The sequence below is a fragment of the Zootoca vivipara genome, chromosome 8 (genome assembly GCF_965207765.1).
Source record: "Zootoca vivipara chromosome 8, rZooViv2.hap1.1, whole genome shotgun sequence".
NCBI lineage: Eukaryota > Metazoa > Chordata > Lepidosauria > Squamata > Lacertidae > Zootoca > Zootoca vivipara.
The window spans coordinates 22416771-22433385 of record NC_142591.1 but is presented as its reverse complement, the minus strand read 5'-3'; the positions used below and the strand labels follow the sequence as shown (position 1 = coordinate 22433385).

Sequence of the window (16615 nt, the reverse complement as noted above, 5' to 3'; positions counted from 1 at the left end):
GTGGCAATGAAGTGGATCCGGAAAAGGTCTGAAAGTGTTGGGTGCATTTCTAATAATGGAATTGATTTAGAATTGAATGGTTTGTGGAATGGAAGAGGAGGACACCCACCTGCCACTAGTTAGTAGCCAGGTTCTCCTATAACACCTAACTATGGTCTAATGGTTAATCTTCACTGTGGTTTGCAAAAACAAGCCAGCATCGTAAACTTGGGTTTGATATTAGTTTGTTTCTACCATAGTTAGAATGGATCATAGTTTGTTTAGATGAAACTGCAAGCTATGGTTAATCTAAAATGGAAGTGAAAGCACCCAAACTGCCCTTGTGACTAGGGAGTTCAGGGGTTACCCAGGTTCACTCTTGCAATGCTAAACTATGGTTTAGTGTTACATCTAAAGTAGTCCAATATCTACACCCATGCCTACCCTGAAATAGCTTGTCATATGTGCAGCATTCCTTATATATTTTACAAAAAAAAACGTAACCTGCAGCAAAGGTGTTCAAGGAACTGAAAATGGAAAGTTCTACTGAATGAAAGTGCCAAATACCGTCAATTTAATATTAAAAAGTGCCACTTTGTTTGGTTTGTTTTTGATATCACGGCACACATAATCTGCAGGGAGGTACTTTATATTAATTTACATTCATAATATGAAGCACTTTTCCAAATGACCAGAGACTCAGAAATAAATTCTGACATTTTGTTAGAAACAGGTTGGGCTGAAATAATAACTGAGAATAACGAGATCGGGATTTCTCCCCTATTTGTGGTTTCTAGAATGAGCATACTGTTACCCAACCATTAAGACCAAGCTGCATGTGACATTATTATGGTGTGATTTTGCATTGCTCACAATGCTCAAAATTAGGAGCTTTTAAAAAATAAAAATAAATCCAAACCTGAATGACTTTTTCCAGTTAACAAGGGGTTGGCTCCAGGGGTGCCTGGAGCAGAACTTCGCTAAAATTATAGATAGAGCCCTGGATGGAAAATTTCTCCCTTCTTTTTGCAGACCCCTGCACCTTCCCAAACTGCTTTGAAGAGTTGAGGCTGAACCCTCCAGAACGCTGGAGGTGGTGCTGGGAGTTGCAGTGTGGAAAGGAAATCTCTGACTTCCTCCTCTCCCTTCCTCCAGTGAGGAGCCTCAGCTGGATCTGAGTCACTTTCACAAATGGAGGGAACCTTTCCTGTATCAGAAGATCTGGATCTAGCCCAAAACAACTTCCACTGAGCACAAAGGAGGGAGGGGTAAATGCACATTGGGCTCTTAAATAGCCGAGCTCACCTTTTCATTCCATTTGCTGAACAGCGCATCCTTTTTGTCCGAGAATGCCTGCATCCTGAAAAGGTTCCCCGATCTGTCTTTCCGCAGGTAGCCACCGACTCTAAGGAGGTTATGAGGAACTTCATTTCTGCGTATTAGGTCTGTGATGGTGGAAGTCTTCAATTTTTCTACCAAACAGCCAACGAGTTGCTGGACTCCCAGGACTAATTGCTCAAGTCCATCTAACCTTTTGGCTTGTTGCTCGGCGCTCCTGTTCATGTCGGCGAGCTTCTTGTCAATTTCTAGGCATAATGTTGTGACATCAGAACCATTCGGCTTTTCTGGTGTTATGGCAGACGGTCGAAGTCCAGAGTCCCTTCCTTTTTCCTTTAAGAGCTCCATGTTCTTTTCCATACAGCAGATTTCCTGAGAAACATAATCCAACTTCTGAAGGACATTGTCTTGCTCAGTCAACAACCTGCTTATTTTCTGATCCAAGGAAGCAATATCCAGCCCACTCATTTGTTCAGGGGGGTTGACATCCTTGCTTGAAATTTGGGGAGCAGGTGAGTCTTCCTCTTCACTAGAAGGTCGCTGGTTTTGTAAAGCATTCGGGTCAAATATTTTGGCCAAGGAGTTTACCACTGACTTTTTGTTGGAGGCGGTCATTCTGCCTATTTACACAGACGCATAGATGATATCAATGAAAATAGCCTATTCAGAGGACTTCGCCAGCCAGTTTCCTGAGGGACATAAGCCTGGTGTTTGTCAAAACATCAGGCTCAATCCATTTAGAGTTCTCCAAGTTAGGTATCGAAGAAGAGCAGTCCGCTCTCGACTTTTTTTTAGAAAGCTCAGTAAAATAATGAAGTTCCAGGCAGACATTTGCTGAGCATCTAAATGCACTTGCCGTCAGTGACGTCAGTCCTTGGGGAGGGCAGAAGAACTATTTGCACCCAAGTGGAAATTGACACCATAAAGGCTACAAGACATCTGAGAAGTCCAGGGATGCCAAAGACCCTTTGGCAGCAGCAACACGGCTGCTTGTGAAAGATATGAATCTGGTGTCCAATTGGATCCCTGAGCTGAACAAAATAAGAGCTGCGCTAAAGGGGAAGCTAAATTTGGGTGCTTGAAATTTTTACAGCTTAATGCTAATTGTTTGGATTAGAGTGCCAGTTGCTTTGCAAAAATTCTTTGTACACAGATTTATTTATTTTTAATCATGCTTTGCACAAATAGTTTGGAAAATTTATAACTCTGTTTGCATATAATTCTAGAGGCGCATTAGCCTTCCCCACCTCCCTACTGACAACGTAACTGACAAGTGAACATAGTAGGAAAACATTATTTGCTATTATCTTCTATCCCGGCTGCTAGCAAAGTAAGAATTGCACAGAGCAAGCGCATTATTATTATTATTATTATTATTATTATTATTATTATTATTATTGCAACAAACATAAAATTACTGTATAATGGCAGCAGTTGCAGTCATAGTTTTGGTTCCTCCTACTTAAGCAGCTGACATTCTTTCATAGCTTTAGTCATTATGAGAAAGGGAGGGTGTGGCTTTTTAAAAAGCAGCCATTCTCCCCACAACCATAGTTTAAATCTGTCATGTATAAAATAACCATGTTCATCTACACAAATCATTTTCATGCCCTGTATAACCCAAAAGGTAAATATAGAAACTCAAGCGATGACTTGACTGGGCTCTGATCCAAAACACTGTGCGTCCTCTGAGATGCACATAAATCTCCTGGGTGAGTCGTCTTCCCCTTAACTACAAACAGATTCTCCTGATATTGAAATGAATGGGGAGGCCATTATGTGCACAGAAACTTTCAACATGTATATTGGAACTTACATGTGTGCGTATGCACATGTGCGCATGCGCAAACACACAGAGAGAGCATTGAACAAGCCAAGTCTGAGAAGTTGGTTGTGGGCCCATGCGCAGTGTGACCCAGGAACCGGAAAGGGGCAGTAATGGAGTACCAACAAAAATGACACAACAAGAGAAGCGGACACGGAGCAATGGATTCAAGCTACAAGTAAGAAGATTCCACCTAAACATTAGGAAGAACTTCCTGACAGTAATTGCTGTTCGACAGTGGAATTTGCTGCCAAGCAGTGTGGTAGAGTCCCCTTCTTTGGAGGTCTTTAAGCGGAGGCTTGACAGCCATCTTTCAGGAATGCTTTGATGGTGTTTCCTGCTTGGCAGGGGGTTGGACTGGATGGCCCTTGTGGTCTCTTCCAACTCTATGATTCTATGATTCTAAGATCTTGGAACTAAATTGGCCACAACTTTATTGATTACAGATGACAGTAGGCTTTGGCATAGGCACTGGGCATGTATAATCCATTCCGACCACTGGGTGATTATTCACAGTTGGTTCTGGATTAAGGGTGTCTTCAAGAAGTAGGTCAACTATGGTGACCCCCAGCCCCCAGCCACCAAATGGAAGTCCTTTGGCCCGTCAGCCCCCCACCTCCCATCTGGACCTTTGGACAGAACTTCAACCCAGACCCCTTTGCCAGGGTGTCCTGAGATTTTTACGTGTCCCTCTCACCCCAATGCCTTTTTTGAGCCAAAGTTGTAACGCTTGCTATGAGGAAGGCAAAAACCCCAAACTGGCCCTATTGGTCTGAAAACAAATGCTATATAAATACAAAATAAAAGCTAAAATCAGCAGCTCCGTAAATGCAAAACAGAAATCCCGAAACTCACTGCACCCCCAAAGCCAAACAGAGATTGTATTTATCAGCAATAAAAATAAAAATAAAAGCACCTAAATGTTTACAATGTTTTAGCCTATATTATCACAATAGGTGGGAAAGGGCGTGGTTCCACAGAGCCCCGCTGAAGAATATAGTTCTTTCTGTATTTCAAGGGCTACCAAATTACAGTACTAAAAAGCAAAAACCTTCCTTGTGTTCTGCTGATGGCGCCAATGACTGAAAATAAAATGCCAGGGGTGGAGGCACCAATCATTTTGAGATACATCTCCATTACTACCACATAACAAGTTCTGCCCTGACACAGCCCAGAATTAAGATCCCTTTTGTACAGAATAGACATCTGCAAGATTTAACACGCCAAACGTAGCTGGGAATGCTTCCCCGACACTGATTTAAATGGCTTTGATTTAAAAGCAGGAAACCGAAAAGGAGGGAGGGGTGGAATCCAGAGGTTTGGGATCTCTATTTCATGGAAAGAATAATACAAAAGGCATCCCTGAAAATGCCACTGGAGCTAGAAGCAGGGAAGCTCCAGCGAGGAAGAGTTATGTTTTAAAACACTTGGGGATTTCCAAACTGTGTCTGCTAAAAGAATAGCTAAATCCTCTTGACACTTGGACATCTGCAAAAAACAACAACACACACTCAAAAAAAACCCACCACCTCCCTGTTATCCACAAAGCACCAGGAGAGGTGTTTGCACCATCTGTAAAACAACGCAATTCTACAGAAGCATTCATCTCTGAGGCATTTGAGGAGCTCACAAAGCATTACCAGTGAAAAAGGGTCGCACATAATTCTAACACAGTCTCCCCTCCAGCCACCTCCATCCCAAGTTAAACACCGGAGGCCAAAGGTTGGTCATATGTCAGTGGTCATAAGGAATGCCAGCTACCGAGGTAGACCCTACAGTACGGTCCTTCTGAAAGGCAGATTTCAACGGGAACATGATAGAATACCGAGAAAGTGAAGGCATTTGATTTTGGATCCATGTTCTCACTGGAAACGTGGGTGGCGCTGTGGGTTAAACCACAGAGCCTAGGGCTTGCCAATCAAAAGATATGCAGGTCGAAACCCTGCGACGGGGTGCTCGGTCCCAGCTCCTGCCAACCTAGCAGTTCGAAAGCACATCAAAGTGCAAGGAGATAAATAGGTACCGCTGCGGCGGGAAGGTAAATGGCGTTTCTGCGCGCTGCCCACATGACCCAGAAAAACTGTTTGCGGACAATCGTCAGCTCCCTTGGCCAGTAAAGCGAGATGAGCACCACAACCCCAGAGTTGTTTGTGACTGGACTTAACTGTCAGGGGTCCTTTACCTTTACCTTTACCTCTGAACTCACTGAAATATCTGCGATCTTCAAAGGCAGACCCACATCAATGCAGCCACAACAGTGACAAAGCACCGCATGATTTCATTGTAATGCATTCCCAGGTTTATCTCTTTCATCAGACAAACTTCTTGCTTGTTTATCTCTTTCATCAGACAAACGTCTTGCTTGTTGCAATCCCAATAAATGCCATTGATTGAATGCTATCTTGAGTTTGCATTATGAGAAAGAGAAAACTGGAGTTCCTTTTCCCAAAGATTCTCTTGATTATGTATTGCACTCCTGGGTTGACCTAGCATCTCTCACCAGAGTGCTTATTTGTTGAAGGCTCAGACTGAGCATCTTATAATTTATGGCAGCTGCTGGCATTGAACATGACAGGCACTTGAACAGAAATATTGTAGCAGCGGCCGAGTCCAGTCCTGGCTTTTTCTGGCTTTGTGCCACTTATAGGGATATACAATAATTCATAAGCGACTATCACTACTCCATTTTATCACCAATAAATCAGAAGTCATTGTATATCACCATTCTCCCAAGCTTAATCTTCTCACTTTCCCCTGTTGCTTTAGATGGTTTTTTCTTTTTCTTTCTTCCTTAATTCCTGGCAAAAACGTATCCAAGCCCTTGAAAAAATGCCACCACCTGCCTTGCATGAGTACACTGTGGGATAAATCAGCCCCATATATAACCAGCATGCCTAGCTCTAGTGAAAGCATGCAGGGGTTAAGACCATAGAGTAAGCCATTTCTCTAGATTTAGCTAGGCCATTTTGTATCTACAAAATGGTGACATTTGCATCTCTACATATAAATTAGTATATACAATTTTTATGCAAATATGTGTCCTATTTTGTTACTTTTTGGTGATGCACTTCCTCTTTAGGAGTGATGTGTATATAACCATTTTAACCAAACTTAACAGTTGCCCAGCTATGCTGCACGCTGATTCTGGACCTGACTACACACCAGAACACAGCCAGAACATACCCAGCACTCCCTAGCGATGGGCTCTGCAAGGGGAGATCAGTAGTAGCGGATACGCTTTCTTTCAGGCACTATGGGTCCCATTGATGAAATCCTGACCAATTCCTGAGAAAGCCGAGAGTTCCTTGAAAAACCACAATCGTAAAAGAACTACCTTATCTAAAAATTGTGTGAAGTTCAGAGGTGAACACAGATCAGGAATGGTAAACGCAGAAACTCACTATAAGGCTAGATCTACACAGCTATTTAAAAAGTGCTCTGAAAAACACTCTGAAAAAAAAACGTTCTAAAGCTCACAATTGAAAATATAATTGAGTTGTGATTTCAGCTCTGCAGCGCCCTCTGGTGTCACAGTGCTGTAACGCATTTATAACACTGCGTTTTGACGAATGTAGCTGAGTTCTAACTCTCAGGATCCAACTGTACCGAAACCTTTGCTCAGATCCACATTTAATTTTTTTTAAAAAATGAATCTGAACCTGTGGGTTTCAACTGTGTTTGGGGATCTCTTGTTACAAGAGACCAATCGCATAATACTGAAAAAGAGTGACATGCTGTGTCTTCTAATGATATATGGATGTGGTGTGCATAGGGCCGTCCCGAAAGGTTGTCTGGAACTCCATTCAGCCCCCTTCTGGTCTCCCCAAAGGAAATGACAATGTTTAGAGCACACACAGGGAGACCGTTCTGGCCCGATGCTCAATGAGGCAGAGATAGGGAATTTATAGCATCAATGTGGCCTCCGGGCAGAATGACTCTACCACCTGTTAATCAATTATGAATCCTGACCTCCCTTACCAAAAGCTAACTGGCCACGAGTGTTCTGCAAATCCCCTTGGTGATAAATCATTACAAGACACCTGACATTACCATCATTTGTCGGCTGCAGCCTTTTGTTAAAATTCTCCCTGTCGTGCAATAGCAGAAAACAGGGACCACTTTGCCTATAGTTGTGGCTCATTAAAATTAGTATGTCCTTCCCCAGGATTCACGAGACTTATATTGACTAATATTTTCGCTCAAAAAGCCAAATGCAATTGATGCGTGTTAAAAGACGTGTAAAGACAACTTCTCTTCTTGAAGGCACTTCTCTTCTTTCGCCTTTCTCAGTGCTTGTTTGGGGGGGGGATTTTTCCCAGTGTATTGAAAAAGCTTGATTCATAAATGTTAGGATTAAGGGTAGAAGCACATCCATTTGCAAGTCCAAATGAAGCACAGCCTAAGTACACATTTGCTTGCATTTCTCCCCTGTGTTGTTATCATTTCCTTCCCTTGCCTTCCCTCCCTGATTTCTGTATCTTCCCTCTAGTGTTGACAGTGTCTTGACATCCACTGTTGGTGGATGAGTGGCCTCAATGACCCCTCTAATCCCTTGCAGCTCTATGTTTTCTGTGATTTAGCCTGGAAGACTGTAGGCAATGATATATCTTATTTCTGTAAAAGCGGATTCTCAATAGGTCTGTATTACTAAATTTGCATAGGGTTCTTTACACCCTCAGCATTGATCACTAATTGTTGGATACATTTTGTTCAATCAAGTGGGGGTTAGGTACTATTTGGTCGTGTGTGTGTGTGTGTGTGTGTGTGTGTGTGTGTGTGTGTGTCAGTCATGTGTAGATAGTGTCTATCTATCTATCTATCTATCTATCTATCTATCTATCTATCTCAGCAATCACTTCCTATGGATTGATTTATGGCAGCAATCATAACTCAAGGTTGGTACAATCTCTAAGTGAGCCACATCTTCATACTAAATTAGTTAAAACACGTCTCACTTACAGATATTGGGCGAAAGGTAACAGGGAGCCCAAATGTTTGAGTGGTCCAGAACAACTATTTATAATCCTGTCCCTTTTTCCTCCTCTTTGGGCCACCACCCTAAATATTTCCCACAATTACTCAGAGCCAAGATGACACATATACATCTTTGGATTTGCATTTTTTAAAACCAAAAAATGCATGGTGTTTCAGCTTGGGGCAGGGGAGGAGTTGCAATAATTTTACAATGGGGGATTCCCCCACTCACCCCCCCCCCCAAGGCAAACAGTAGCCTTGGAAAGGGGAACCTTCTGAGCATTGCAGAGGGGGGAAAATTGGTTAAATCCCCCTCCAGTGCCAGTTCTGATTCCTTCAATTATTAGCCCCCCCCCTCCTCCTCCTCCTCCTCCTCTGATGCCCTTTGCATATAGAAAATAAATAAATAAATTCTTGTGCATTAAATGCAAAGATGCTTGACCCTCAAAGGATGGAAAGCAGTGTTATACTACTGAGAAGAATTCCCTCTGGCCTGTGGGTTAAACCACAGAGCTTTTGGCTGGCCAATCAGAAGGTTGGCGGTTTGAATCCCCGCAACAGGGTGAGCTCCCGTTGCTCGGTCCCAGCTCCTGCCAACCTAGCAGTTTGAAAGTGCAGGTAGATAAATAGGTACCGCTACAGCGGGAAGGTAAACGGCGTTTCCGTGTGCTGCTCTGGTTTGCCAGAAGCAGCTTTCTCATGCTGGCCACATGACCTGGAAGCTGTACGCCGGCTCCCTCGGCCAATAACGCGAGATGAGCGCCGCAACCCCAGAGTCGGTCACAACTGGACCTAATAATGGTACCCCTTTTTACTACTGAGAAGAATTCCCTCTGGCCGACCAGAGGTTTCTCGCGAAACCAGCCTAACAGATATCAATGAAACTCTTTGTGAATTACAGGCAAAGAATGGTGGGCCAGGGCTTTAATGAGAAGTTTTATGTACAATTATAATTGATGGGGACTACTATCCCCCTGCTGCCTGTTAGCTCTCGTGTAGTCCCCATTGTCCATTATCTCCGGCCCCATCTGAAGATTCCTGCATGAGTTTAGCAGCCCTTGCTGTCGTGTTTCTCTTTCTCTTGCCTTTTTAATACCACTCTGTTGAAAAGAAGAAGAAGAAGAAGAAGAAGAAAAAGAGGCTGGGGGCTGAGAGCTGAATTTCTCAAGTCAGAGAAATATGATGTGATAAATTATCCCCTAATAGTGCACAAGCCTCGTTCCAAGAAGCCAGTTTGAAGGAAAATTCCTGATGTTCTGAGGCGAAAGCCAGAGGTGTCATAACTCCGAAGACGGGGAATGAAAGAGGCACTGTCTCCAGGTGCAGCCAGAGCTGTACCTCATTTCATGTTAGGGAGACTGCTTCAAATCTTTGGTTGCTCTCCAAAGCTGTTCTGGCAGCTCCCATCCTGCATTTAAAAATTTATAAACCACAAAAGGCCTTTTCTTAAAAGAAAGTTAATTCTGGATGGATAGCCTGAAAAGACTTTAAAAGGGACAGCAGTCAGAAGCAGTTGTGTGGAAAATTGGATGCAAGCAATGGCTTCTCACTCTGTCGGAATCAACTAAAAATATTGCAAATGCGATTTCCATGGGAAGGAAAGCTATAATGATCGAAATTTTGTGTAAGGATGGTCAGGTCGGAGCTTTCCGATTGCTTCTTCAGTTGGGATCTTAACTCCTTCGTAAAGTATTAAAATTGCACTACAGTGGTGGATATTCTTACTGTTTCCTTTGTTCATTAAAACTGGGGTACTGTCCAAATCATCTTCTTTAAATGTGCAGTTAGAACATCATTTTAGTGAATGACCAGCATTTTGTAAGACACTTGGAGGTGGAATCTGGGGACGTTATTTATCCTTTGATCAAAGGTGGATTGGGTTCTGAGAGCCGGGAAAGCCCTCAACTGATTAGAGGTCTTTAGCTCTCCTTTGATTGTGTAAACAGCATCATGATCATGGGAAAATTTGCTCCAAGCACACACCAACACTGAGAATGTGCTCAGACAGTGATTAACTGCTACACGCTACTAAAACATCCTTGGATGTAAACCAGATTTGTTATATTTGAATAATAATCTCATTCAACAGCCTTGGAAGCTTCCTTGGTACTCTACCAATGGGTGCAATCCAGCCAAAATTGAACATTTAAGTTCAACTACTTCAATGGGAAAATAATGCATGTTCTGCATACTTCCATTGTAATCAATGGGCAGCAAAAGTGCTTAATGTCTGAATCACACCTCATTGATCAATCACACTGCGGGAGCCATGATTTGCCAATACAATGACATAACAGCACTGGTAATAGGTCCCTGTGTAATACCTCTCCAGTGGCATTTATACCTAGGAGAATGATAACAGCATTCTAACTTTGGCATGGGTGGAATCTACACACATATAAAAAGCGCTGTGAAAATGCATTTTAAAAAAAACGTTTTAAAAACACATTGAATTTTGCATAGCTCACTGTCGCCGCTTAGTGTCATATTTGAATATTGCACTTTACAACACATTTAAAACGTTTTATTTGCAGCTGTATAGCTGAGTCCATGGTCTTGTATTCAGCGCTAGTCAGAATCATCAATATATGCACTAATACATTTCATAGGGTTGTGGCTCACAGCAGTTCAGAACATTATCTTCAAGGCAAATCAGGCGAGGTCCATTATCAATACCAAAGGATTAAGGAATTCAGTAATAGTTGGGAAGGGGAAGATTTTCAGAGGATGCTAGAAAAGAGTGTGTGTGAGTGTGTGTGTGTGTGTGTGTGTGTGTGTGTGTGTGTGTGTGTATCAAAGGGTGGCGGAGAGAGAGAGAGAGAAAGAGAGAAAGAGAGAGAGGGGGGGGAGAAGGAGCAGCCCAGTTCAATTTTTGGCTCCAGCCACACCCACCCACTGGCTTCAACTTCACTCACGGCCACAGATTAAGCTGAGGGAATGTGGTGCTTAAATTTTAGAGCTCCTGACCTAGATCTGTTTCCACCACGTTCTCTTATTGTTGCTGCTAACTCTAGCCTAGACGTGTGTGTGTGTGTGTGTGTGTTTTAATAGATTTAAGCTATTTGAGATTAAACTTTGTGAAAGTAAGTTTAACATAAGTTGTCTTCTGCAGCCAATTTTGCCCTTTAAATAAACATTGCTTCTCTTCCATCACCTCTGACTTAATAACCCCAATAACTGAAGATGTTTAAAAAAAGATTTCATTTGAATGAAAAGTAATTTTTGCATCGTTTCCCTGTCGGAGTAAATATCATGTTCCCACACTTCTCACCATGTAACATCACCTGTATGCAACAACCGGGGGTGAGGGGGAGAAATTATCACTGTAGGAATTTGCTTTCATATCTTTAAGTGGGAATTCATTGCTCTTTGACAGTGTTGGGAATGTTTTGAGAACTACAACTTCTTTGTAAATCAATAAGGAAACAACAGAAGAAAAAGGATTTGTGAAAAATCCAGTAACCCCTCTTCAGCAGATACAAGAGTATATGTATATGTATGTGTATGTATATATATGTACACACACACACACACACACACACACACACACACACCATAGAAATCACGTCCTTCCTTTCACTATTTAGGAATCTCTGCATGCAATCAATTGCTTCTGGAAAATCATATAAAGAATTTGCAAAATATACAAGCAAACTTCTTGGTGATTACAAGGTGAGTGCAAATTGCTCCAATCTTAAGAGTAAGAATTTCTTCTTCTTCATCATATTTTGTTGTTGTTGTTGTTGTTGTTGTTGTTGTTGTTGTTGTTGTTGTTGTTGTTACTAGTAGTAGTAGTACTACTACTACTAATGTGGAATCATCTGTGTAAATGGCACTTTATGAACAACAGACTTGACAGCAGCCTATCCCAAGGTTTTACTATCTGACTGAAGAAATATTGTCTCTATAATTCCTTTCAAGGTGCAAAGCAAGCTTTTGCGTATCTAATTTATGCATTGATATCCCCACCTTCCTTCTAAGAAGCTCAAGGTGGTGTATATGATTCAAACCATCCCTATTTAGGTTAGGCTAAAATACAGTGACTAGCCCAAGGTCACACCGTGAATTTCATGGAGATTAGATTGTCTCGGGATTTGAAGCCTAGTGTCCCAGGTCCTAGTCCAATACGTGAACCACTTCTAGTGTTTTAATGTAGGGTTGTAATTTTTTTATTGATTTTATTGTTTCTTGTTTTTGAAAACTGCTCTGGTGTTGTTGTTGTTGTTTACAATCAAGTGATGCATAAATTTTATGAAATAAACAAAATAAATATGCTACAGTGGCTTTTATAGAGTCAAACTTGGATGCATTTTCAATACTGTAAATTTCATGAGATTGTTTGGGGATATTCTTTTTTAAAAAAAACATTTGATGCTTTATTACGTTTTATATATTCTGTAAGCCACCCAGAGTGGCTGGGGAAACCCAGCCAGATGGGAGGGGAATAATAATAATAATAATAATAATAATAATAATAATAATAATAATAATAATAATAATAAATAAATAAATAAACAAACATAACTAGTGCTGCAACTCAGTTAAATAAATTTATTGATCATGCAAGCTTTAGTTTATTAAACCGTTAAACCATAAATTAAAATAGCTCATACATTTACATCTGGGTAAAATGAAAACACATTATTTTTAGATGAAGCACACTTATATTTCAGCAGACATCATTTTAGAAATGGCATTCCTCCCGACTGTGGAAATGGGGACAGGATGCCTCTTAAAATTGTGCTTAGCATCTGCAGTTTTTGCAAGCACTTCTTTTAAAAATTATTGCTCGGATCCACGTTCCGTTCTGTCTGGGAATGCAGGATAACATGTTTCTCCAAAGATTAATTTTTCTTTACAGCTCTTTTAGAGCTTAGTATAGTTGCACACACAGCCAGCCTGCTTTTCAGTCAATTACAACACGATTCGGTTAATTGTTGAATTGCATTCAGCTGAAGTCTTTCATCCATACCTGGCTTCAATTTGCAGAAATGTAATCACTGCAACCGCAAAGTTCATTCTTTTAATTGCCATGTTTCGTTTCTAACTTTCACTGTCTTCTTGGTCGTTCTTATGCAATTGCTCCTCGTCCTTGACATTCCACCTAGTAACACTGCAGCTGTCTCCCTGCCAGCTTCTTTCCACAGTTTGAATTTCATATTAGTGTTTTATACGTCAGGTTTGAATATACATTCAGCGGAATGAAGCCTTGACATTGGAATATACTAATGGAGTATTGCATGCTGAATTATTGCAAATCTAAAGGAAAACAACAACCCTTTTTGCACATATAAGAACAGCCACAGGGAACAGTTTAACCGCTTTTCTTCTCTCCCGCATAATGTTTTTCTAAATGCATGGCACGCTATTTGCAAGGGAGCATTCAAGCACACCTGCCAGGGGTGCTCCAACACCCGGAGCAGCAGGGGTGGGGCAAGCCGCCCACGGGAGCACCACGGCGATCCACTCAGGGGGGTGCCGCGGCAAGCTGTCCACAGAGTCCGCCTGGCGGATGCAAGCCCCACACTGCCGCTTTGGGCAGCACGGGGCCCCGAGCCACCGCGTCACTCCCAGGAGAGACACGTGGCTCGGTGTGCTGCAGGCCAGGCCCCACGGTAAGTGTTGCCTCCCACGGTGTGCCATTTTGTCACCCCCTCAGGGATGACACCAGGGGCGGGCCACACGCCCGTACCCCTGACACCTGCACCCCAAACAGGGACAGTCTACAGAAACCTTAACCACTTGCTTCTGCTGAACATATAGACCTTTAGACCTCATGTTTCCAGAGCCAAGCTTCATGACTACAGTTTCTTATCTTTGTGGGATTTTCATTTTTTTTCATTGTTATAGCCCGCATTTTTTTCCAATAGGAAAAAACAAAAACAAAATTACAACCATAGCATCATAGAATTGTAGAAGTGGAAGGGACCTTGAGGGTCATCTAGACACCAACCCCCTGCAGTCCCATACAGGGATTGAATCTACAACCTTGGCATTATCAGCAACATGTTCTAAAACAGTTTGATCCAGCCTCAGTCATTCCTAGAATAGATGCCTAGAGATGCAGCCCTATACATGTTCAAGGGAATTTACTGCCAAGGTAAGTTTGTACAGAAATGCAGAGCCTCAATCTGGATTCACTATAACTATCTACACACACACACACACACACACACACACACACACACACACACACACACACAGGATCCCTGGACAGTTAAGTCCAGTCAAAGGCAACTATGGGGTTGTGGCGCTCATCTCGCTTTCAGGCTGAGGGAGCTGGCATTTGTCCACAGACAGCTTTCTGGGTCATGTGACCAGCATGACTAAACTTCTACTGGCGCACAGAGGACCGTGACAAGTGCCAGAGCGCATGGAAATGCTGTTTACCTTCCCACCGCAGTGGTACCTATTTATCTACTTGCACTGGCGTGCTTTCGAACTGCTAGGTTGGCAGGAGCAGGGACCGAGCAATGGGAGCTCACCCCATCATGCGGATTCGAACCGCCAACCTTCCGATCGGGAAGCCCAAGAGGCTCAGTGTTTTAGACCACAGCGCCACCCGTGTCCACACACACACAACGAGAGAATGGCACAAACACACACACAGAGAGAGCAATTCACCTGCTTCATCTGCTGTTTCGCACACCTGCTACTATGCTCATATTCTTAGGCATTATTTTGCCGTTAGATAGGCTTGAGTGTCTTAATATAAGCAATATGCTTGTTTTGTTTTGTTTGTTTGTTTTTAAAGTTAGGCTTGGCTGGATCTGGTGCCAGTCCAGCAAACACAGCTGGCTTCTTTCATGGACTAATAGAGACGTAGCCTCCCGCCTGCCCAAAATCGCTACACCTTGGCAATCTCATAACCTCCTTAATGTTCTGTGTCGAAATAATACTTCCAAAATGTTGCAAAAAAGAAAAAAACCAACAACCACCACCCCCAACATCTTAGGGCTCAATGCAAATGCCATTCATAGGTCGCAAGCATTAAGTGTGCCTGGAATGCAGAACGGAAAGATACGGGAAAGGAACTCGGCAGCTTGTGAAATTTGTATGGATAAAAGGGAAGACACCATCTCACTGAGAGATCTGAACATTTTCGTGGTTAATGCACTTTTGGCAAGCAGTACTTAATGGCTAAAGGAATCCAGTAAGAAAAGAGGGTTAACAAGGTATAACGGGGTGGGGGTGGGGGGCGACCTTGTATTCAACAATGTTATACTTAATGAACCTGACTAACTTAGGCTCATTCATTTCAGGGGCTCTACTCTGAGTAAAACTGTTGACCACGACCGTTACTTTTAATTTGTAAGTTGTTGCAACACCAAAGTTACCTCAGACTTTTCAAATGTTCCCAACATTTTGCCCAATAATTTTTTAATCAGCAAAACATTTGACATCGTTCTGTTGAAGCCGAATCCTCACATGCAATTTCATATCCCCTCCTTCCCAAAATAGTGCAAAGTTCAAGGCAATCTTCCTGAGGTACAATTCCTTTCAAAGAGATAACACCAGAATTTCAAGATGTCTTTCTTGTGATCACTTAATTTACAAATTTGCAGGTTTGTAGACCACCATAGACCACCTTTCCTTCAAGGAGCTCAACATGATGTACAGGACCTCTCCCCTCATCCCCAGTTTATCACCACAACCAGACTGTGAGTCTGGTTAGACTGAGAGGCATTGACGTTCCCAAGCTCACCCAATGAGCTTCATGGGGGAATGGGGATGCGAGCCTTGGGTTTCTCAACACTGGAGCAAAATGTGGGCCCCATCTCAGTGTTGTTCCAGACTTTTCCCCCTTTAGATATGGGGCTTTCGATCCTGGCTGTTTCGGACTTTCCAACCTTTTCTTTATAGGAACATAAGCAGCTGCCTAACACCAAATCCATCCATTGGTCCATCTAGCTCATGAGTGTCTATGCTGATTGGCCAGTAGCTTTACAGTGTTTCAGGCGTGAGTCTTTTGTAGCCCTATTTGGAGTTGCCAAGAATTGAACCTGAAACCTTCTGCATGCAAGACAGAGGTTCTACCACTTAACTACAGCCTTTATGGCTCTCCTTGGGCACATGTGTGCACACAGAGATGCACACACCTTTAGGCTTTAATCCTATACACACTTATCTGCATCTAGGTTCCATTAAAGTTAATGGTTCTTATTTTGCTGTGCTGTCAGATCTGCATATTGAGGTTGGGGGACCCATCACGCTTTTGATGTGGATGGACTCAAACTCCCATCTTTACAACTGCCCACACCAGCATGGCCAATGGCCAATGGTCAAGGACTGTGGGAGTTGTAGTCTACCATCTGGAGATCACAGGCTCCCCGTCTCTGGTCTATATTGTAAAAGTATAGCTGGACACAATGAGGTTTATGGGATGGTATTTGAAGAAGCACTAAGGAGATTGCTAAATCAGTGCAAGTTTCTGCTTGCCTGATGGAACAATCTCCCCTCTCCTCCTCCATGCACCGTTCTGGGGGTATACCTAACCCC

General features: G+C 42.6%; 1 protein-coding gene across 4 annotated transcripts in view; it reads right to left on the bottom strand.

Annotated features, from left to right (window-relative positions):
- The window catches only part of MYLK4 (myosin light chain kinase family member 4), an 84313-nt gene that overhangs the window by 30181 nt on the left and 37517 nt on the right, over positions 1 to 16615 (bottom strand). For 2 of the 4 annotated variants that reach the window (XM_060278022.2, XM_060278023.2), the window contains exon 1: positions 1285 to 2258. The exons of the other annotated variants lie outside the window; for them this stretch is intronic. In XM_060278022.2, the coding sequence (XP_060134005.2) occupies positions 1285 to 1932 (648 nt within the window). In that variant the 5' untranslated portion in view covers positions 1933 to 2258. Of the gene's footprint in view, positions 1 to 1284; positions 2259 to 16615 lie in introns of those variants that run through there. 4 annotated transcript variants of the gene reach the window in all.